This window comes from Microplitis mediator, chromosome 11 (assembly GCF_029852145.1).
Source record: "Microplitis mediator isolate UGA2020A chromosome 11, iyMicMedi2.1, whole genome shotgun sequence".
Taxonomy (NCBI): domain Eukaryota; kingdom Metazoa; phylum Arthropoda; class Insecta; order Hymenoptera; family Braconidae; genus Microplitis; species Microplitis mediator.
Window position 1 is genome coordinate 11,831,068 of NC_079979.1, and position 25,089 is coordinate 11,856,156.

The 25,089-nt window shown below is 29.9% G+C and overlaps 2 protein-coding genes across 5 annotated transcripts in view; one reads left to right on the forward strand and one right to left on the reverse strand.

Moving 5' to 3' along the window:
• On the forward strand, nucleotides 1-23,852 carry LOC130677319 (DNA mismatch repair protein Mlh3-like). 3 transcript variants are annotated; one of them, XR_008991574.1, is made up of 7 exons: nucleotides 2-159; nucleotides 241-486; nucleotides 1,230-1,394; nucleotides 1,724-2,380; nucleotides 7,065-7,188; nucleotides 22,355-22,558; nucleotides 23,723-23,851. XR_008991574.1 is itself a non-coding variant. In XM_057484032.1 (7 exons), the coding sequence occupies exons 1-7, from the start codon at nucleotides 112-114 to the stop codon at nucleotides 13,896-13,898; spliced, it is 1,764 nt and encodes a 587-aa protein (XP_057340015.1). In that variant the 5' UTR covers nucleotides 3-111. The 3 variants fall into 3 exon arrangements, 2 of the variants coding, with proteins under 2 accessions (XP_057340016.1, XP_057340015.1); XM_057484032.1 differs by lacking the exons at nucleotides 22,355-22,558; nucleotides 23,723-23,851 and adding exons at nucleotides 8,110-8,475; nucleotides 13,741-13,898 and having other exon boundaries at nucleotides 3-159; XM_057484033.1 differs by lacking the exon at nucleotides 22,355-22,558 and having other exon boundaries at nucleotides 1-159; nucleotides 23,723-23,852.
• Nucleotides 13,514-25,089, reverse strand: part of LOC130677318 (endoribonuclease CG2145-like) — a 19,812-nt gene continuing 8,236 nt past the window's right edge. Inside the window, exons 2-5 of one of the 2 annotated variants that reach the window (XM_057484031.1) lie at nucleotides 17,618-17,719; nucleotides 16,852-17,022; nucleotides 15,503-16,791; nucleotides 13,764-14,276 (exon numbers count right to left, since the gene is read on the reverse strand). In XM_057484031.1, the coding sequence (XP_057340014.1) occupies nucleotides 14,043-14,276; nucleotides 15,503-16,791; nucleotides 16,852-17,022; nucleotides 17,618-17,719 (1,796 nt within the window). In that variant the 3' untranslated portion in view covers nucleotides 13,764-14,042. Of the gene's footprint in view, nucleotides 14,277-15,502; nucleotides 17,023-17,617; nucleotides 17,720-25,089 lie in introns of both variants that reach the window. The other variant, XM_057484030.1, reaches the window with a different exon arrangement.

Sequence of the window (25,089 nt, forward strand, 5' to 3'; positions counted from 1 at the left end):
ACGCAGTAATGACATGATTGTAGAAAAATGGTGGGAGAAGAGATCATTCTTTTACGGACTCAAATATAGCCATTATACACCTAATGTCATTACCATTAATACAATTAAATCATGGTTAGTTGCAATTATTCACAATCTCAGCTTTTTTTTATGGACTTGGTATGTAATTATGTATATACAATTGTTCATTTGTATTAATTTAGATCATAAAATTAATTACTTTTGCAATTAAATTTGTAGGTTAGGATTTCATTAAACGGTTTCTCAACATCTGTAGCTGTTAGGATTAATGATAATGATAAAAGAATCCAAATAATCGATAATAGTAAGGGTATTGCTTATCAAGATTTAGAAAATTTTGGAACAAATAACAAAAAAATTCATAATATCGACACCAATATTAACGAAATTATTTTTAAAATGCATCAAATACCTTTAGTAATTTTTATGACAAAGTCTGAAAATTCACAATACTCTTATACAAAAGTATGAAAAAAAAATTATTTCTAATATTAATTAAAGAAATGATTTATTACACGGAAAGAATTTTTTGATAAAAATTACTCTATAATTTCGAGTAATCCTGGGCCGTTGCAAAAATTGGTATTTTTTTTTTTAAATTTAATATTTTTTGTTTAAATATTAACGTTGCTAGACCATGTTTTACTCTACTACTGAGTAATTTTTTAAAAGTCTTATATTTAATCGATTATTGTGAATATCTCAGCTTAATCTATTCATTTTTACTCCATGCGATTAATTTTTACTCCCCAATATACCATTCTTGTATTTTTTTTTATTCTTTTTCAAAATATTTATTTTAAGTCATATTCTAAAGCCATTAGATGATTTTTAGATTTTTTATGAAAATTTCAGTCTATTAATTGTAATTTTTATTGTAATTCAATATAAATTTTATAAATTGAATCATCAACTTTTTATCATAACCTACGAGTAAAAATTGAATTAGAGAGAATTTATTTAGACAGCCGCTAGGTGTAATTTTTACTCGTAATTGTGAGTAAAAATTAATCTGATTGATTTTTACTCTCAATTACGAGTAAAATTTCGTAATTTGAAAGTAAAAAGTCGTAATGGCCCAAGATTACTCGATTTAGAGTAATTTTTAGAATAAATAACATGGCAATATTCATACGAAAATTGTTTCCGTGTACTTGATTACAAATGTTTTGATTTCTAAATCCATTACTTGCGTTTTTCATCTGCAGATTTTTAAATTTGGTCGCGCGTTGAAAGTCAGAAAAATTTTAGATCGTCCTATAAACGGTATAACTACAACGATTTATTTTGGCAATAATGTATACGAAAAGGGATTTTTAAATCGAAAAAATTTTAAAGAAATACTTGAAAATTTTGCTTTAGATTATCCTCAGGTGATTAAAATATTTTTTTTTACCATCCCTGCACCGAAAGTTTAAATCTCTGCCTTGTTTAGAGGGAAGAAAATCGTTCCTTCTTTTTACGAGAAAAAGTGCATGCGCCATGCTTCCCACAAACAGAGGCCGAAATTCAAATTTTCAGGTACATATCTGGTGCGAGACTATACATACCACATAGAAAGGTAGGACATCCCGATCCACGTGGTTACTAATTGCTACACTCGCCTTCGGCTCGGGAATGACGCGTGCGGGCTGGAATGTCCTACTTTTCTCCCTGAGTGTGTAATATACTATTAATCTTTTAATCGATATTTTTTGTATAGGTCTCATTCACTATGCGTGATGATGTTAGACAAAAAATAATTATGGGTATAAAAAAAAAATCCTCAGATCAATTGCAGAAATATAAAATTATCAAAAAATCCAAATATTCCACTACCAATTTATTTAATTTGAAATTTGATAACACTTATCCTAAAAATAATATAAATGCAATAATTGATGTGTTGTTTCACAACAAAATAACTGAGTGTACAGAGATTGATATGGATAAGCAAACAATACCGTCGTCTGAAGACCATCAATTAAAATTTGACAACAAAATTAATTATGATAAAAAAAAGTCTATTCCGATGGAAGTGTCACGTGATTTAGATAATATTAGTGGCGAATGGTCTGACTGGATTTTAGATTCTCCCAATAATTATTCATATTCAATAAATAATGATGAAAAATATCTTAAAAATTATTGTAATTCAGAAAAACAATGTTATAGTTTTTTGCCAAAAAAATTAAATAAAGTATTACGGACTGGTGGTCAACGTTTATTCAATCATCAGTTGAGCAATGAATCCGACAATGAACATAACTTCAGTTTTCATTCATGTCGTCGAGAAAATTTAGATGATGTAAGGATTTGTAAAAATAAAAGGATATTTTCCGAAATATCTATAGACAAAAATTCATTACAACAAATTAAGGTAATTAAATTTATAAAAATAATTTTCACGTTAAATTTATAATCAACTAAAAGTCAACTAAATATAAGTTGATAAAATGAAATATGCAATAGGCAAAATTTGCCGAAGAAAAAATATCAGCGAAAAAATCAAATAGAAAAAAACTTTAATGAAGCCGAACAATGGAAAATACGTTATTTACAGTAAAGTTACTGTAGACGCTGTATTTTTTACAGGTAAAATACAGTAGAAATACAAAAAAACATGGTTTTTATGGTATAGGGGAGCCTGGGGCACAAAGGTCCCCCTCAAAAATTAGGTAAAAAATTTTTTTTTTATAGTTTTTTAGGGAGGGGGCCGTCGTGCCCCAGAAAAAAATTTTTTTTTGGATTTTTTACAAAATTTCGACTGATTCTTCCGAAATAGACGGAAAATAAACAAATTTGATGGTTAAAAGTCACAAAAAGAAAAAACCGGCTAAAGGGGGCCTTCGTGCCCAGGCTCCCCTAACATCGTATTTCACAGCACTTCCTTAATTACCTTTTCATCATAACATACCAGAATAAACACCATAAAATCGCCCTATCACTCTATTTTGCATAGTTTTTCAAAAGTAAACTTTTGAAAATTTTATGGATTTTTTATGGATCATTTTTTCCGGCAATTGGTTTGAAATTTTATTTCGACGTATTTGAATAGCTCCATAAACTTCATGTTATGAAGTTTGCAGCATTATTGTAAAAATACTAAAATATACTATTACTGTACCAAGTACCGTAAAATATCGATTTTTCTCGATTTTTTTTTCTCCCTTTATAGGAAAAAAAATATTGACAATGGGGCTAGTCTTGGCACAATATTGGGCTACCCAGGCTCGGCCTCCAAAGGTTGGTCCGAGATCCGACCAACGTTCAAGTGACGAGGCTCGGTTCGCCAGTCTTGGGCCAAGATTTAGCCACTACTCAAGTAACAAGCCTTGGTTTGCCAGTCTCGGGCCAAGGTTCAGCCGATACACAAGTGACAAGCCTTGGTTTGCCAATCTTGGGCCAAGATTTAACAGACATTTAATTGACAAGCCTTGGTTTGTCAGTCTCGGACCAAGGTTCAACAGATATTTAATTGACAAGCCTTGGTTTGCCAGTCTTGGGCCAAGGTTCAGTCATTACTCAAGTGACAAGCCTTGGTTTACCAGTCTAAATAACAAATGGTACCTAAAAACCTCTGGCTTCTATGAATAGCGTAACAGCCTAGTGGAAAAGACACTTGCCTAGCAGCCATGAAGGACCAGGTTCGAGACCCAGCAAATGTAAAAAAAATTAGTTTTATCGATCTACCTGATTTCTCTGTGTAAAAATTTATTTCCATATGCTACCATCACGCACATGTCTACGCATGTCTACGCATTCATGACCGAAATCAGAGAGGTTGAGGACAATATCTTTCTACATAAATCTTTACCTGCACTGAGAGAAAAAAGTGCATATTTTCAAGTAAAAATACTTGATTCAAGTATTTTAGATACTTAAATAGTACCGAGTAAATAATTTCTTAATTCTAGTAAAAATACTTGTGAAATCTATTAATACTAAAAACTTAGGTTTAATAAAAAAATACTAATGTTAAATAATAGAAAACTAAAATTTAATATTTAAAATACTTGAAATAAATGATGAAAAAAATTTAATTTAGTAATTAAGATACTCCAATTAGATAATAAAAAGTCACATCTAGTAGTTAAAATACTCGAGTTCAATATTTAAAAATTAAAGATTAGTATTTAAAATACTCGTGATCAATATTGAAATATTTTAATTTAGCATTTAAAATACTTTAATTTAATAATTATAAGTTTTTATTTACTACTTAAAATACTAAAGTATAATAATTGAAAATTTTCATTCAGTATTTGAACGACTTAAGTTCAGCAATTAAAAATTTATATTTAGTAATTAAAATACTTAAATTTAATAATTAAATCTTCTTATTTAGTATATGAAATGATTAATTCAATAATTAATTATTTATATTTAGTATTTAAATTTAATCCGTATGGATGCTTCTTCGGATTCCCCGGCGCTGTTATAGTTATGACTAAAAAGCATTCCAAAAATCTACTCACAAGTATTTACCTCAAGAGTACTTGTACTCTTCTACTAGGATATTATCCTGTTGGGAGTAGTTGACAGAGTGACTTTTTCACTCCTTTGAACGGAACTTATTACTTCTATTCTAACTGTCCAACTAGGAAAATGTTGCAGCGCTCTTCTGCGCCTAGCGGTGACTCCTGGTACTAATTTTTTCGTTCGCACTCTGCGTTTGCACACTTTGTTATTTTCACTCGCCTTAATTTTTCTCTATCTCTTTATTCATTTAAATTTATTTATTTTTTTTTTACACGCATTATATTTTTTTGCGTTTATTTTTTTTTCTTTTAATAATTTTTTTTTTTTATATATGAAAATATCGTGACTCGTCACACCATGATAAAAAATTCCTTAAGTTGAGAAAAAAATATTCTCGAACTGGAAAAAAAATCACTTGGGCTGAGAAATTTTATTACTTAGTTTAAAACTTTTTTTTTGTTTTAGTTCAAGAACTTTTTTTGTTGACTTAATACAAAAAATGTCTTTAGCCAAGAATAAAGATTCTTGACTTGAGAACAAAATATTCTCAAACTGAAAAAAAAAATCACTTAAGATGAGAAATTTTTTACTAAGTTTAAAATTTTTTTTGTTTTAGTTCAAGAACTTTTTTATTTGACTCAATACGAAAAATGTCTTTAGCCAAGAATAAAGTTTCTTGACTTGAGAAAATATATTCTCGAACTTGGAAAAAAATTGCTTGGTCAAAGAAAGATTTTTCTTGGCTTACGTAATTGCTTTCTTGAATATAGAAATATGTCAACTTGATTCAAGAAATAATTGCTTGTTACAAGTAACTCATGTATCTAGTAATATATTATTAGATCGAAGCAATAGTTGCTAAAAATAAGAAATATTATACTTCAATTTAGGAAAAATTTCTTGTTTTAAGTATTCACAGAAATAAGTAAAAAAAATACTTGAAAAAAATTTTTTTTTCTCTCAGTGTGGGAAAAAGGAAAAATGTTTCTTTGAAGTTTGAAGTAAATAAATTTATTGAATACATAGAAAATTATAAAAATACTATTTCAATTGAGTGTTTAGTATTATAATGCTTATTAGTAGTAAATAGTTCAAAATTTATTTTCATAATAATTTAATTATTGATTTACTTATTTACTACTTCTATGTTTTTTTTTTTTTTTACCAAAATAAAAAAAAATTTCAGTGTTAAAGGAAATATTTCTGTTTATGTTTGATAGACATTCAATTATCATTAATTTATTATTTATTTGATTCTATCGCAATAACAGTATAGATAGTTAACACAAATATAATTCATAAAAAAAAACAAACCATAAATAAAAATAAAATTGTTCTTTTCATCAAGAACTGTGATAGCGCCATGAGAACTTCACAAGACTCTCAAGTGAGAAGTCACAAGTTCGAAACCTCGATCAATTATCGCTTTTTTTAAAAATTAATTATTTATTAAAAAAACATATAAATAAATTAATTAACTAATATACTTAAATACATTAAATATATCGATATCTAAGAAATTATTTTTTTATCTCAGTATAACTTCGGTATAAATTGTTCAAAAACATACCTAAATTATTATTATTATGGATGAGTATAATTTGAGTATACTTTTAGAATTCTACTTAAAACATACCGAAATCATACTCAAATACTAGGTATGTTTTAGATATTTTTTCGGTGTAGCCGAATTCGCTAGGGTAGAGAATAAATAAAGTATAAAGCTAAACAAACCTCTGTATTTCTGAATAGACAAGTTCACAGATCCAATCAGATTGTCGCGATTTTCCTGTTAACATGGTAACAAAAATACCGTATTTTTCGGTGGATTTACTTTAATTTTACGGTGCATGTCTACCATAATATACGGTAAATGCTAACCGCAATATACATTAAATTACCCGTAGGAATGCAGTGAATCCACCTTAAAATACATTAATTGAGCATAAATTAGATAACTAGCCGTTAACTATGGCAATTTACGTAAAAGCTTTCAAGTAAAATACTGTGAATTTACCATTATATTATATATATAACCTAAATTACGGTAACGTGAATTTGCCTTAATCTAGACATAAAATTAAATTTATTAACTAATAGACAAACAAAATAAACAGGTTTTTGATCAACAAATTATGTTTTATCACCCGGATTAGAAAATACGATTTGGGACGATTAAAAACGATTAAAAATTTAATCGTCATTAATCGTCATGGTTTTCCACATTTAATCGTCTCTACTCGTCAAAAGACGATTTATTACTTTAAGATTAATGACGATTAAAATTTCAAATCGTCATCAATCGTTTTTAATCTTCATGTGGGACCAGAAATTGCAATATTATTTTACGATTAAAGACGATTCATGACGATTTGAAATTTTGAATCGTAGTGAATGCATGAAGATTAAAAAGGATTCATGACGATTTAAAATTTAATCGTTTTTAATCATCTTTAATAATCAATTGACGATTCATAACGATTTAAAACGATTAAAACATTTTTAGTCGTCATTGATCGTATTTTCTAACCAGGGCACGAAATTGAAATATAAATGAAAAACTGATATTAATTATTTTCTAGGTGTTGCGGCAAATTAATTTTGAGTACATTGCTGGTATAGTTGAGCAAAATAATGAAAGATTACTAATTTTAATTGATCAACATGCCATGGATGAACGTATTCGTTATGAGAATCTATTGGAAGGTATGATATATGAATCGGTGTAATGAAAATTTTTAACTTCCCGCTAAGAAAATTTTCAAAAATTCGGGAAGTTATTGGTTTCGGTCCGATTTTCGAAAAACGAATTTCTATCAGATCTTGACATTTTGAGGTTCTAGAAAGTTATTCTGACTAATTTCACGATGATGTCCGAGTGTATGTATGTATGTATGTATGTATGTATGTACGTACGTACGTATGTAAATATTCTGTAACTTTTGAACGGATGAACCGATTTTGATCGTCAAGGTGTCATTCGACGCGGCTTATTAATTTCTACAAACTGTGAAAAGTTGGACTTGATCGGTAGGGCTCGTTCGGAGATATTCCAAAAATAAAATTTTTTCAAAAATGTTTTTTTTTTGATAACTTGTAATGTGCTCGATGGATTGATTCCAAAATCAACTGGGCTCTAGAGCTTCATAAGCCGCGTCGAATACCACTTCAACCATCAAAATCGGTTCATTTGTTCAAGAGAAGCCGTTGTCGAAAGAATTAAAAAAAAAATTTTTTTATTTTTTTTTAAATATCTCAAAATTGACTCGAAAAATCAATTTCAAAATTTGATCAGCTTTAGAACTTGATAAAATACGTCGATTGCCACCTTAACCGTCTCAATCGGTCGATTTGTTTGAGAGATATCGTTGGAGAAAAAATGGTAAAAAACGTTTTTTTTCGAAAACAACGGCATACAAAAGTATTTTCGAGCTCGAATAGCTCGAAAATGTATTCACAACTATATTTTCAAGCTCAAGGAGCTCGAAAATAGTGGGAAGTTTTAGGGCTGGCCCGCAGGGTCAACCGATAGACCGATTTTTTTTTTCAAGTTTGTTGTTTTTATAAATATCTCATTCATTGTCATTATCTATTATATTCATTAAATTATGTCTATTTTTATTTCAGACTATAAATTTCAAAATGAATTTATATCAGTGCTTTTAAAACATCCAATAAAAATAATTACTCTGCCAAAAAACTATTGCAATTTATTATTAAATAAATATGATGATATAAAAAATTTTGGATTGAATATCGTAAACTCAAATTTTTATCATGAAAACAGTGACAATGGTGGCCATAATAATGCTACATTAATAGTAACGGCTGTTCCGAAATGTTTTTTATTTAAAAAAATGTATAGTGAAATTAGTTTAAGAGAGTTAACGGAAAAACTTTTGATAGAAATAGCAGAAAAGTTGATAAATAAAATTGGAATCAATACATTACCATTGACGATACATAACGTTATTGCATCAGAAGCTTGTCATGGTAATTTGTTTTCTTTGTAATATTTTCCCCTATGACTGTGGATGCCCCTGATCTAATTTTGTCCTAATTTCTTATACCATAATTTATTATCTATAATGATATACATATATATATATATATCAGGGTGTTTAAAAAAAAAAACATTTTTTTTTATGGTATCCAAAAATTGAAAGTATAATTAAAATAAAAATTTTGGTACTATTCCGAGCTCTTAATAATGATATTAAGGTTTGCCTCAATCCGTTTTTCTATTTTCCATTTAAATAATACGGGAAAAAAAATTAATTTTTAACTTCCCGCTAAGAAAATCGACGATTTTCGAAAAATTGGGAAGTTATTGTTTTCACCCCGATTTTCGAAAATCGAGTTTTCATCAGATCTCGATGATGTGTGTGTGTGTGTGTGTGTGTGTGTGTGTGTGTGTGTGTGTGTGTGTGTGTGTGTGTGTGTGTGTGTGTGTGTGTGTTTGTAACCTCTTTGTAACTTTTTAACTAATAATTGATTTGGATGGTTGAGGTGGCAATCGAAAGAGCTTGTTGGCCCTCGACTTTCCTGAAAATTTCAGATCATTTGATCAAGTAGACTCGAAAATATTGGCGAATTACGAAAAAAAAAAATTTTTTTTTTTTAGTTTTTTAGAGATTTCTCAGAAACGACTTGAACGATCGACTTCCAAATCTAATCAGCTCTAGAAATTTATAAGCCGCGTCGAATGCCACCTCAAACATCTCAATTGGTTAATTTGTTCGAGAGATATCGTTGGCGAAAGAAATGATAAAAAAACGGTTTTTTTTCGATTATCTTTGAAGTGACTCATCCGATCAATTTCAAAATCTAATCAGCTCTAGAACTCAATAAAACGCGCCGATTTCAACCTCAAACGTCAAAATCGGTTGATTAGTTCAAAAGATATCGGCGCCGAAAAGTTCAAAAAATAACATTTTATGTTATTTTTTCCGGATAAATCAAAATATAATGTGATAAAATGCGTCTGAAATCATACCAACTCTTTCTCAATATAGTCTCTTTCAATCATCAGATAATGTCATGTAACTTGTTCCTTAGTTTTAAACATATTGTCAACAAAAAATTGAAAAAACCCAGTCTTTAATGTTTTTCTCGGATATTCCATATATTATTGCTCTGACCTAAGTCAAAACTCATTCAAATCTTGATTTTGATCACTGACATTGATTTCTGCCTCAATACATGTACTTCAGAGAACATAATCAAAAATAAAAATTTAAAAGCCGCTTCTTCATTAATGATTTTTGATTCTTAACTTTTAAACTCTAGCATAAAACGTTACTTGTTAGATCTTGAAAGGCTCATAAAAAAATGATTGCATTTAATAGCATTTTCGAAGAGCTCGAAAATATATTCACAGTGATGCTTTCAAGCTCCTTGAGCTCGAAAACAGCGGGAAGTTTTCGGGCTGGCCCGCAGGGCCAACTGCTGCCCAGATTTTTTTTTTAGAATTTTCCAGCTCATAAACCGATCAACGGATTTTTATGCACAATAAATGTTTTTGCAGGAAATTGAATGCTCTACAAAAAAGTCTCTTATCATTTTTTGATAAATCCCACTGTTCAAAAGTTATTTAAGCTTCAAGTCAAATGTATAGTAAATTTTGAGATTGTTTTACTTTTCCGGTGAAACTATCAGTCTTATCAAAAAATATCACAAGAACTTTCTTGTAGATAATTTTATTCTTTACAAATTATTACAAATAAAGTTTTTCAAAATTCTGCGTTGTTTTCAAGTTATTTCCATTTCAATGTCAAGCTCTTAAAAAAATAGATTTCTGATTAATTTTAAGAGCTTGACATTGAAATGAAAATAAATTGAAAACAATGCGGAATTTCGAAAAAATTCTATTCGTAATAATTTGTAAGGAATAAAATTACCTACAAAAAAATTTCCATGACATTTTGTAATAAGACTGATAGTTTCGCCAGAAAGTGAAAAGATCTCAAAATTTACTATAAATTTGACTTGAAACTTAAATAACTTTTGAACAGTGGGATTTATCAAAAAATGATAAGAGACTTTTTTTGTAGAGTGTTCAATTCCCTACACAAAATTTTATTGCGCATATAAATCCGTTGAGTGGTCTGTAAGCTAGAAAATTCTAAAAAAAAAAAAATTTTTTTCCTGTTATTTAAATGGAAAATAGAAGAATGGATTGAGGCAAACCTTAATATGATTATCAAGAGCTCGGATTGGCACCAAAATTTTTATTTTCAGGTATACTTTCAATTTTTGAATACCAAAAAAAATTTGTTTTTTTCTGAAACACCCTAATATATATATATATATATATATATATATATATATATATATATATATATATATATATATATATATATATATATATATATTAGACTGGGCCAAAAAAATTGACTATTTTTTTTTTTCATAGCTATATCGAAAATATTATTCAGAATGACAAAAAAAAAGTTTCATGAAAGTTTGAGCTCTTAATATTAATTTCAAGAGGTCTATCATCGCTATTTTTAATTTTAATTCATAATTTGATGTTTTACGTCAGAATTGCTAAAACATTGAAGTAAAAAAATTCATTTCCACTTATTCTTAGGTAAAATTAAATTCCCTACAAAAAAGGTCTGATTGAAAATTTTCGTCAGACAAGCCGTTTCCGATTAATTAAGCTTAATAAATTGATATATTTTTTCGATTTAACATTTTTACTTTTGAATTTTGTAACTGACGAATCAATGAATATCTAATAAAGACCATGACAGATTTTTGAAGGAAATTTAATGCTCTACAAAAAAGGACTCTTAACATTTTTTGCTAAATTCACTCCTTCGAAAGTTATTCACGTTATTGAAATCCTTTTGACTGAAATTCAACCTTGAATAACTTTCGAAGGAGTGAATTTAGCAAAAAATGTTAGACCTTTTTTGTAGAGCATTAAATTTCCTTCGAAAATCTGTCATGGTCTTTATTAGATATTCATTGATTCGTCAGTTACAAAATTCAAAAGTAAAAATGTTAAATCGAAAAAATATATCAATTTATTAAGCTTAATTAATCGGAAACGGCTTGTCTGACGAAAATTTTCAATCAGACCTTTTTTGTAGGGAATTTAATTTTACATAAGAATAAGTGGAAATGAATTTTTTTTACTTCAATGTTTAAGCAATTTTGACGTAAAACATCAAATTATGAATTAAAATTAAAAATAGCGATGATAGACCTCTTGAAATTAATATTAAGAGCTCAAACTTTCATGAAATTTTTTTTTTGTCATTCTGAATAATATTTTCGATATAGCTATGAAAAAAAAAAATAGTCAATTTTTTTGGCCCAGTCTAATATATATATATATGTATATATATATTAGACTGGGCCAAAAAAATCGACTATTTTTTTTTTTAACGATACTGTGTAAATATTATTTGGGATGACAAAAAAAAATTATTGTGAAAATTCGAGCCCTTAATTTTGATATTAAGAGGTGTATCATCGCAATTTTTTATTTTTTTTTAATGAGCGGGTTTTTGTCTCATAACTCTCAAACCATCGAGATAAACGAAATCGACTCAGATACATTTTTTGAAGGAAATTTGATGTTCTACAAAAAAGGTTTGATTGAAATTTTTCGTCAAATTAACCGTTTCCTTATAATCATGCTTTAAACATTGGTATGATTTTAAAATTTGATTGTTCAACTTTGGAATTTTGTGGTTTATGTAAGAATAAGTTTTCGGAAAAAGCCAATCAATATTCTTGAAGAAAATTGAATGCTCTACAGAAAAGGTCTCTTAACAATTTTTGCTAAATTCATTTCTTTAAAAGTTATTCAAGATTATTGAATTCGCTTTACTTAACTTCAACCTTGCATAACTTTTAAAGGAATGAATTTAGCAAAAATTGTTAAGAGACCTTTTCTGTAGAGCATTCAATTTTCTTCAAGAATATTGATTGGCTTTTTCCGAAAACTTATTCTTACATAAACCACAAAATTCCAAAGTTGAACAATCAAATTTTAAAATCATACCAATGTTCAAAGCATGATTATAAGGAAACGGTTAATTTGACGAAAAATTTCAATCAGACCTTTTTTGTAGAACATCAAATTTCCTTCAAAAAATGTATCCGAGTAGATTGTTTATCTCGATAGATTGAGAGTTATGAGACAAAAACCTGCTCATTTAAAAAAAATCGAAAATTGCGATGATACACCTCTTAATATCAAAATTAAGGGCTCAAATTTCCACAATAATTTTTTTTTGTCATCCCAAATAATATTTACACAGTATCGTTAAAAAAAAAAATAGTCGATTTTTTTGGCCCAGTCTAATATATATATTCAATATAGTCATATGTTACTAATAGACATGACGATAAAATTCAAATTTCAATTTCAATTACGCGGAACATAATAATTGGTAGTGAATACTGAAGAATAATCAGTAACTTCGACTGACTATTTCGGTATCGGCTACTGAGCTAATCGTTAGCTGTTATCGATTATATTTTTCCGTGTATTATAATATTATGCAGATCATTTCCTATAGTTTTATATTTTAAGAAATATTTAAATCGTATTCTGCAAATAAAATCATATAGAGACAAATGTACTGATTATTTTCAAATTGAGTTGCAAGCAGATATAATTTGATATAACATTATATATTTATATCTGATCCGATATAATTATATTCGAATAGATATAATCATCAAAAATATTATTCAAAGTCTTATAATGTATTAGTAAGCTTTTTAAAATTTTACTTTATTCATAACTTAATTTACATTTTTTTATTTTCCAAAAAGCTGAATGATTCATATTTATTAATGAATCAAAGATCTTTAAGCTCGAAAACAGCAAGGTTTTTGGGCTACACTGTAGTTATAGTCGTTTTCCAATTTTTTTGTTTTTTAAAAATATAAAACAACTATATCTCACAAAGACCATTAAATAAAAGATTAAAGCTTTAGTTTGAAGTATTATATAAGGTTATCCTCGAGTAAAATATGCATAATTGAATACAATTATTTCGTACAATTCTAGTGATTTGTATGTAATTCTATTTTTTTTTATAAGTATATATAATCATATTGGACCATTTTTCATGTACAATTATATGTCGTATTATAAATAAATTATATGGAACCGTTTTTACTTGGGTCCTCATAAGATTTGTTGATCTTGAGTTGCATCATGATTATTTATTAAAATAATGAGTACAGATTAATGAATAAGTAATAGATGATTTCTTTAATTGTATTTAGGTGCGATAAAATTTGGAGACCCATTAAACGTAAACCAATGTAACGATTTATTAAAATATTGGATAAAAACAGATCTACCTAATCGCTGTGCACATGGCAGACCAGCGATTATTCCATTATTAACATTTAAACATAAATATTTTAATAACAATACTTAATAATACACAAGTTGATAATTATATATGTAACTATTTTGTTTTCACTGATCATGTTTTATTATAAATAAAATTAAATCCATGGACATATGAAGTATTGATTTTTCAGAGAGAATTCTTCGCTATATAAATTATTTATTATTATATTTAAATTTCTGGATATGCAGATATTAAAATATCCTTACCAAAGTAATTAACTCGATTACTGATAATTATAAAATTTTGATTAGCTAATTTTATTGGACATGCATAATTAGGACGTGTGTAAAAGCACATTGTATATAGTGCAATTTCTAATTCTGGAGATGTGCCGACGAATATCGTTGTAATGGGTTGGACAGTGTCCTCGAGGCTGGATCGTAATTTAACGATGGCTCCTTTCTGTAATAGAATAAAATTAAAAATTAGACATTTCTATTTTTCGAAAATAATTTCCAATCTTAATCTAGTTCTTATAACTTTTTTTTTATTTAACATATATAATTATCTTAAATCTTTTATTGCAAATAACATCTCTAAAATATTTTCACACAACAAGATAGATTATTTTATTGTTGTTAATTAGCTCATCTCGAAATAATTTTCCATTTTTATAATGAAGCCAATTTATTTCGATTGATTAGTAATTGGAATTAACCGGAATTAATTGAAGTTTTTAATCAGGTATTAGTTTTTCACCCGAACAATGTAGAATTTTTATTAAGTAAAAGTAACCGCAATTAGGTATACCTAACGAGCCTATAGGCTTTAAAAATAATGTACTTTTAACCATTCCTGCTTAAAAAATCTGATAGATTGTTATATAGCTGTAGGGGAGGGCCAGGCCGGGCAAAACGGGGTACTTAAGGAAATACTAAGTTTTCGAGGACTCAAATACGCAAAATTTTTTTTTTTTTTTTAATAAAGTGAATAGAAAAAATTTTCAGTTGCAGTTGAAAAAAAAAAAAATTTCAAATTTGCGGGCAAAATGGGGTACCCCCTAAAAAAGGTAAAAAAAAAAAATTTCTGGATTTTAAATGAAGTTGATTAAATTAAATTTTTTTGTAAGTAATTTACTCAAAGAAAAATGATATTTTACATGATTATTTGATACAAAGAGAGAAAAAAAAAATTTTAATAGTTTTTATCATAAAACGAAAATCATTAACATTTTTTGACTGACATTCGATTTTTGAAAAAGCTTAACGAAACGATTGACGTATATATTTTATATATGCTAAACATATACGGACTCGTATATGATGAATATTATATATTTTACTATAAAAAAAAATGTATTACAAAATGTAGTTAAATTGGCCACATATATTTTCTGATATTTATCATATATTTTTACATATATTTTGACTATATATATTATATTCATACGGGTTTTTTTATGTTCGTCTTTTATAATTTTGTAATCATACTTTTATGAATATAAAATATAGGTCCATATTCATTATATAGCTTTTAAGGCCGTTTGTTTTAAGTGGTTGGTGCATCAGCTCAGTTGATTAAATTGTTAAAAAATGGATTCATAAAAACAAAATTATCTGTTCGAAATTGTTTTCAATTTGTATCAGATTGAAAAATATCAGTAAAAATAAATAGAAAAATTTACTTACATCTCCAAGTGGAGCTTGTTTAATATATCCAAGATAATTTAATTTGTTATCTTCTTCACGTTTTGCATAGTAAATCCAATTATGCATTCCAATAATTTCTGCATCGAATTTCTCTGCCAAAAATACCGTTTCAAATCCCGAGCTACCAGGTTCTCCATCAATTCTTTTAAACTGTGAAAACCAAATTCTCTTTAATGTATCTTTAAACTCATACTCATCATTTGGTACATATCCTTTGTCAGCTAAAAATTTCATCGTTGTCTTCATTACATCTGTTTCAAGTATTGCATCGATAAAATCACTTTCTTCTTTTCTTTCTTCTGAAGTTACTACTTCTTTAACTTTAATATCTAAATCGTAATTATCGTGAAGTGCAATAATAGTTTTAATCGTCGGTATTTCATAAGCCTCATCTTTAACTTTCAATAGTGGCTCACTAGCATCATCTTTTGTACTGTCATCCATCTTCTGTCCTTGAAGATTCATCGTGATAAATTTAAATGCATTATTTGTATCCTTTTCAAACAAATCTTCGGTTAATTTTTCTATATCATTTTTTGTAATTATGCTACCAAGTGGACTTGGGAACATTTCATCCTCATTTTTAGGCGGTACATTAGCGGATTCTGTGCTTGGAACATCAGAATTGTTTCGAGGATTTAAATCAGTTTCAAGTGGTACTATTGGAGGTGGTGCTGCCGAAGCTTGAGCTGGAGCTGCTGCTACGGGAGCTTGAGCTTGAGCTGGAGCTACTGCTGGTGCTACTGGATTTTCAGGAACACTCCCATTGTTATAATAATTATTATAGGTGATCTGCGTATGAGATACAGGTGGAACAGCTGCATTTCCAGCAGTTGCAGAATGGCTAGAATATCCATGGCCACCATAAATTCCTCCGGGAATAATTCGATTAGCTACGGCATTGACACCAGCACTTACACCAGCAAAAACAAGTGCTTCTTTGGCTAATTGACCGATTCCTGGTCTGGAAGACTGTCCAGCTGACTGGACCAATATTGTTTGAGGAGCATGACCAACTGGTGGATTATATCCAGTTCCTGGAGTATATGAGTGTCCATAAGATGGGTTATACGGATTGTATGGCTGATGAGGCTGATTGTATGATGGATGATAACCACTATTCATTCCTGGCGATGGATGATAACCACTGTTCATTCCTGGTGATGGATGATAACCGGGTGAATTGTATCCATTGTAGCTTCCAGGATTATTTTGACTGTGACTGGGATTATGGTGGGTATTTTGGTGGAGATTGTGTTGATTTGAACCTACAGATGGATTATAACCTTGGTTTAAATTATGCTGACGGTTTGATTGTCCTGAATTACCATATGGTGTCCCTGTCTGTGAGTTATAGCCACCAGATGGTTTCCAGCTGGATTGAACGTTGGTAGCGCTACTTTTGGAGATAGATTCAGATGGTGCTGATGCTTTTGTGTTTATAGGTTGTGATTGTTTTGGTGGCACGTTCCAACCATATGTTCCTGGGCTTGAACTACCTGAAAGATATTGTAAATTATTGATAAAGTTTCTTTAGTACTTCGTTAACTCATTGTTCCGATATTTATGCACAGAAAAAAAAAATTCTCGACTGAAGGTAAATATTCTTGATTCAAGAAAATTTTTTTGGAGACCTAAATTTTCTCAGATAAAGTAGAAATCTTCTCCGACCAAGACGAATTTTTCTTAACCAAGACAAATTCTCTTGGCTTAAGAAAATCTTGACTTGGTTCCCGAAAACGTTTGTCTTCAAAAATATTTTCTGGACTCAAGATAACTTTTTTCCTGTGTGGCAATCGGCCTTGATTAAAAAATACGATTAATGAGGATTCAAAATTATTCAATTGTTTCAAATATTCATGAATCGTACATTGGCGATTGAAGAGTATTTAAAGTGATTAAAAATTTTAATTGTTTTGAATAATCTTTAATCGTTGATTTATTTTTTGACTATTAAGTATTCATGAGGTTTAGATTTTCTTTGTACTCATGAATTGTATTGAATCCCCATGTGTGATCAGAAATTGTAATATTATTTTAGGATTAATGAGTATTAAAGAAGATAAAATATTTTAACAAAGTTTTAAAAAATACCTGATTGCTGACGCGGTTTTGATGTTGTCCTTGTTGAGTATCGGGACCCTGAACTGCTTCCGCTACGTCTACTACTACTGCTACTCTTACGACCATCAATGTCTACATGAAAAAATTATTATAAATGTATACATAAACTCATCAAAACATTCAAGTAAACATATTTAAGCTCAAAGTTTATTTATTTATTTATTGTCCCTTACTGTAGGTAGCAAATGTTATATGGTTAATTACACGAAGCAATTCTTTAAAACCTTTTACTCATAATATTTTTTTAATGTCGTATAACTTTGAAGATTCTCGTAGGTCTTCGTTTATATTCATAGATTTTCGGTGATATGCATAGATTCTCGTAGATTAAAATAGATTTATAAAGGGATAGTAAGATTTTCTTTTTTTTCTAATTTTTTTTATATTAATGCACATCACATTAAGACTAATTGTGTAAAAATTTAAAGTCGATTGAAGTAAAATTAACGAAGATATGGATTTGTAATTCTCCGCCTCTCCGGCTTAGTTTCGTGTTGCGGCCCGAGTCAAAATTTGAAGTGTGGATTTGACCTCCATAGTCTAAGTTAGGTTATTGACGCTGAAATTATAAGTAAAGTGGTCCCAGTAAGAGAATGCACCTCGGAAATCGCCCCCACCACCGAACATTTATGAATTGCGCATGCGCACAGAAAAGTGGGAGAACATTTGACACATAAAATACCCAGAGTGGGAGTAAAAACCGACGACACCCGAGGTGCATTCTCTTGTTGGGATGACAATATATGAGGGTATTGAGAGTAAAATCACATTCGAGCAATAAGGCATGCTATTGAGCAAAACTGTAAATTTGACCTAACTTTGGGAGTTTTGTTCGCTTTTACCAAATGTAGGGTAAATTTACAGTCGGCAGGAATGTAAAATACCCTCCAAAACCTACTTTTTAATGGTGGACAAGATCGTTATCAGATTTCGTTGGTAGATAAGGGGAACAAAGGGGCGAAGGGGGTATTAAATATGAGATTAAAATGACTGCCATAGGCGCGAATTTTTATATCAAAAACATTACAAATATTTATAGATTAATTTACAGTATCGATAAAATAAGTGAAAACAATGACGCATGCAAAAAAAAAAATAATTGATTTCGGAATCGAAATAATTGCCTATCACTTTAATTTATCAAAGAAATTTTTTTTCTAGTCAGGGAATTATTGGCGCTAGTATTAGCTATATAAATATCAATAACGATCCAAGTATAAATTATAATCTAGATAATATAAAATTAATGAAATCAAAAGCAACCAAAAAATTTATCATTGAAAATATTGTATTAATTGATTTTTCATCTCTTAAATAATAAAAATGTCTTTATTGTTAAGACTGATTTAGTTATTAATCCAATACATAAATAATTTTTGGTTTAACAATTTTTAATATTACAAACACTAAAAAGATGGCTGATCGCATATTGGTTCACAATACGGATCGTAGTACTGATTATAAATATCGTTATAAGTATTATTGTATTTTGTGCCAGTTGTGTTAGTTATTTCTGAGTTTACATAGGATGATTTTGGATCAGCATTAACATCTATAAATACCTCATTGAAATTTCAAAGCTGTCAGGTTTAAATAAACATAAACGAGAAAAAATTTCGGACTTAAAAAAATTCAATGGATTTGCAAGCGTCGAAAAATTTTCAAGTCCAGAATAATTTTACAATTTTATTTTGGACTTAGAAATTTTTCAACTTTTGTTACTCGCTTGAATTTTTCTAAGTCCAAAATAATATTTTTTGGACTTAGAAAAATTCAATCGAGTGACAAAAGTCGAAAAATTTATAAGTCCAACAAGTATAGTCTTAAATCAAAATTTTAGGCTATGGAGGATAAAATACAGTTCTAAAATCACTTTGGAAGTATGTTTTTACCTTCCCAATGCTACTTTGGGGGCATGGAGATCATAATTACAGTTCAACTGCGAGCGGCAAGCCTGTTAACAAAAGAATTGAGGCTATCTAGGCTAAAACCACATTTCAGATTTCGACTCGGGCCACACCCGTTGAATTATCTTGCTCTACCACCATTATTAAAAATGACATTTATTATAACAATTTATGACTTATTTTTTGATTAAATTAATTTTCGTAAGTAAAGTTATAAAATTGCGGTTGTTGATTGCAAATAATAACAAACTAAAAAATATATAAATTGTTAGTTGTAAATAGCTTTAATCGGAAAATTGAAATATTTATTAATTAAAACTTAGTTTACTTCAAAAATAAATAATTATTAATTACAGAAAACTATAATAACAAGTTATTTGAATAATTAATAATCGATTAGTAGATTTTTTCAATTAACAAAAATCAATCATTGAACACTGATTCAGCAACAGTAGCCCAACGTTGTGAACCGATAATCGGCCAATCATAAGTAGCCATTCATTGACCAGCCATCGGCAGCGTTATACGACTGGCGTTTCCTCTATGGAAAGTCACATTCTGATATGAAACCAGTAATACCATATCATTTACATTCAAAAATTTTATTAAAAACTCATTTTGATTTGCCTACGCTATCTTGGTAAAAAATTAAACGGCTGGTGGTAATTAATCAGGTTTGGGCCATTACTAATTGCTAATGCTTGGCCGAGCGACGGCAGTCAGACATCGGCCAACCTACGGCATTTTTTCCAATAACGGCGTCTTTGTATGGGGCAGTCAAGATTGTATAGACCGAGAAATAAAGTACCTCTACACAAACGCAAGAAGGACGATGTACAAGCAAGCATTGCGTCAACAAAAAAAAATAAAAATGAACATTTCTTAAGGCGTGGCAGAGGATTCTGAAAAACATTATAGAGTCGTGGATTTTGTGCTTGTTTTTTTCGACTACAACTTTTGTGAAGTGCGTGAAGTGTGATAAAAAAATTACTGCGATGTGTTGGAGGCTTCATTCAAAACAACAATGAGAGTTTCAACCAAATCGGTTGGAAAATTACTCCAAAAATTGTGAATGGTTTCTCAAATATTTTTGGAAATCGCAGCAAATGTAGCAGCATGTATTTTTAATGACGGCTGCTTTGTTTTACTGGTGTTTATGAAAGAGATGCACACAAAAAAAAAAAAATCTGTCTATCGGTTGACCCTGCGGGCCAGCCCCAAAACTTCCCGCTGTTTTCGAGCTCCTTGAGCTCGAAAACATTGTAGTGGATACATTTTCGAGCTCGAAAATACGTTTGTATTCCATTGTTTTCGAAAAAAAACCGATTTTAGCATTTCTTTCTCCCACGATATCTCAGGAACGAATTGACCGATTTTGATAGTTGAGGTGGCAATCGACGCGTTTCAACGAATTCTAAAACTGATCAAATTTCGGAATCGTTGAGTTTAGCTGTTTCAAAGATATTCGCAAAAAACCGTTTTTTACCATTTCTTTCGCCCGCGATAACTCTCGAACGAATTATCCGATTGAGATGGCTAAGGCGGCAATCGACGCGTTTTAGTGAGTTCTAGAGCTGATTAGATTTTAAAGTCAATCGTTCAAGTCGTCTCTAAGAAATCAATAAAAAACTAAAAAAAAAAAAAATCGGTCTATCGGTTAACCCTGCGGGCCAGCCCCAAAACTTCCCGCTGTTTTCGAGCTCGTTGAGCTCGAAAACATTATTGTGGATACATTTTCGAGCTCTTCGAGCTCGAAAATACTTTTGTATGCCATTGTTTTTTAAAAAAACATTTTTTAGCATTTCTATCTCCCACGATATCTCGCGAACGAATTAACCGATTTTGATGGTTGAGGCAGCAATCGACGCGTTTTTTAAGTTCTAGAGCTGATTAGATTTTAAAATCGAATGATTCAATTTTTCTGTAGATATCTGAAAAAAAACGTTTTTCACTATTTTTTTAATCAACGATATCTCGTAAACGAATTGACCGATTAAGATGGTTGAGGTAGCAATCGACGTGTTTCATTGAGGTCTTGAGCTGATAAAATTTTGGGAATGATTGGTTTTGTTGTTTCGACGATATTTGCAAAAAACCGTTTCCTACTGTTTCTTTCGTCGACGATATCTTTTGAGCGGATTATCTGATTGAGACGTTCTTGGTGGCAATCGAAAGCTTTTATCGAGTTCTAGAGCTGATTAGATTTTGGAATTGATCGATCCAACAGTTTTCACAATATCCAAAAAAAACGAAAAAAAAAAAATTTTTTTTTTTCGTATTTCTCAAATATCTCAGAGTTTATTTGACCAAATGGTTTAAAATTTTTTTTAAAATCTAAGTTCAGAAAATATCTTTCGAATGCCGCAAGAACCATCTAAATCGGTTCATTCATCAAAAAGATATGAGATGTTTACATCCACACACACACACACACACACACACACACACACACACACACATACAGACATCGCTCTGAAAATATCAGAAGAGCATCCTAGCACCTTCAAATATCGACATATGATAAAAACCCGGTTTTTGAAAATCGGGGTGAAACCAATAACTTCCCGAATTTTTTGAAAATCGTCGATTTTCTCAGCGGGAAGTTAAAAATTCTCGATTGAAGGTAAATATTCTTGATTCAAGAAAATTTTTTTGGAGACCTAAATTTTCTCAGATAAAGTAGAAATCTTCTCCAACCAAGACGAATTCTCTTGGCTCAAGAAAATCTTGACTTGGTTCCCGAAAACGATTGTCTTTAAAAATATTTTCTTGACTCAAGATATCTGTTTTTTCTGTGTAGAAATCAAAACCGGGAGAAGTTCTCATGAGTGAGCGTGGAAAGTAGACAGCATTCGAATAAGCCGAGTGAAGCAAGAAGCTGCCAAAGAAAAGCCAAAGAAGGTAGACAAAGGTAGACAAATCGTCATCGACGAGAACAAAAAGATGCACTAGACATCCTAGTCGAAAGCCCTTCGCTTTATGGAGCTGGCATCAATGATCCAGTGTAAGTAAAGAAAAAAAGAAAAAAAAATCGGTCAGTTGACCCTGCGGGCCAGCCCCAAAACTTCCCGCTGTTTTCGAGCTCGCTGAACTCGAAAACATTATTGTGAATATATTTTCGAGCTCTTCGAGCTCGCAAATACTTTTGTATGCCATTGTTTTGTAAAAAACCATTTTTTAGCATTTCTTTCTCCCACGATATCTCGCGAACGAAATAACCGATTTTGATGGTTGAGGTGGCAATCGACGTGTTTTATCAAGTTCTAAAGCTGGTCGAATTTTGAATTCGATTTATTTAGCCGTTTTTTAGATATTTAAAAAAAAACAAGGAAAAAATTTTTTTTGAATTCTTTCGTCAACGGTTTCTCTTGAACGAATGAACCGATTTTGATGGTTGAGGTGGCATTCGACGCAGCTTATAGAGTTTTAGAGCTGATTAGATTTTGGAATCAATCCATCGAGCAAGTTAAAAGTTATCCAAATAAAACATTTTTGAAAAAATTTTATTTTTGAAATATCTCTGAACGCACCCTACCGATTAAGTTCAAATTGATACGACCTCAAGACATTAACAAGCCGCGTCGAATGACACCTCAACGATCAAAATCGGTTCATCCGTTCAAGAGTTATGAATATTTACATACATACATACGTACGTACACACATACATACACTCGGACATCATCGTGAAATTAGTCAGGATAGCTTCCTAGAACCTCAAAACGTCCAAATTTGATAGAAATTCGGTTTTTGCAAATCGGACCGAAACCAATAACTTCCTGAATTTTTGAAAATTTTCAATTTTCTTAGCGGGAAGTTAAAAATAATATTCTTGTGGTGTAAAAATCTTTGAAACTTTTAAATGCGTTTTTCTTACACTTAGCTTTCTCAGAGTCGGTGCCCACTATAGCCCAAAATCTACTACACTGATCTTTTCCAAATTTTACACACTCTTTCTTTACATAAATGACGAGGTAATGATGTCAATTTTTTTTTTTAATTTTAACGTATTTTAAAATAGCAACATTTTCAATTTTTTAATAACAAATCAGTATTTTGACTTTTAAGTGCTGTAAAAAAGTGAAAAATCAATAAAGAAATAAAAACTAGACGTTGCTGCCTGCAAAATTTATCAATTAATAAAATCTTTTTGTTTTTTTGATTTCAGATGATCCAGTGATAAGTTATAAGGGGCACCGCAATGGAACTTTTTTCGTCATAAATATTAATAAAACTTTTATAGAATATTTAATTTTGTAGCAATTATAGAAATGAATATATTAACTGTGTCGTTGGGAAAATTTATCAAAAATATGTTTTTTTTTGTATCAAATTAACCTTACTACCCCAATAAATGGGATATCTACATAGCTCTTCGTAGATCTATGTAGACTATTTTAAAATTTAGATCTACGTAGGGGAGGGTGGGGCAGAGCGGCCCCCCTGAAATTTTGATCAAAAAAAAAAATTTTTTTTTTTCGACTAATTACTATAAATCCGATATGGTTGCGCATTTTTACCCCTACGCATGACATTTGGGGAAAAATGGACAAGCCCAAAATTTTGAAAAAGTGATTTTTTCATATTTTTATCGTTAAATTAAAAAAAAATTAGTATAATTCCTCATTTCTAGCCCTACGCATAACACCTGGGGCAAAATGGACCAGCCGAAACTTCCGAAAAAATTATTTTTTCATATTTTTCGGCCGTTTCTCTATGTAAGAGGCAAATTTGGTCACTACAAATTTATAAAAATTAAATTTTTTTTTTAGTTGATAAATTTTTGAAATAAAGTAAAACTATAGAATTGATTTTTTTTTTTATTAAATAACAATTATTAATTAAGGTAATCGAGAGTGAACGATTTATTACACTTTAAAAATTTTTTTTCGAGTAATATAAAACCAAAAATAGTTGTCAAGAGAAAGAAATACATTCTTAATGATGAAAACAATTAAAAAAAAAAAAAACGAAAAAAAAAAATTTTTTTTATCACTTTTTGGTAGAGCACTCGGCGCGTTACCGAATTGGTCTGGGTTCGATTCCCAGTTCGGGCTATCTATATTTTTCTCAATTTATCTATAAATTGTCTTATTGAGAGGTTTGCATGTTTAGGTTTCCACTATATAAAATGGTGCCGCTCTGCCCCACAAAAAAAATTTTTTTTTTTTCAGAATTTTGGCAAAATGTCCATAAATTTGTTCGAAATAGGACAAAAGCAAACCATTTTTATATAGTGGAAACCTAAACATGCAAACCTCTCAATAAGACAATTTATAGATAAATTGAGAAAAATATAGATAGCCCGAACTGGGAATCGAACCCAGACCAATTCGGTATCGCGCCGAGTGCTCTACCAGTTGAGCTATCCGGCACTATACTATATTCCGTTGATCTTATGTTTGAAAGCCACAAAAAATAATAATTGGCTTAGGGGGGCCGCTCTGCCCCACCCTCCCCTATATTCAATCCATTTTGAAAGGAAATAAGGGAGCCTGGGGCACGAAGGCCCCCTTAAGCCGGTTTTTTCTTTTT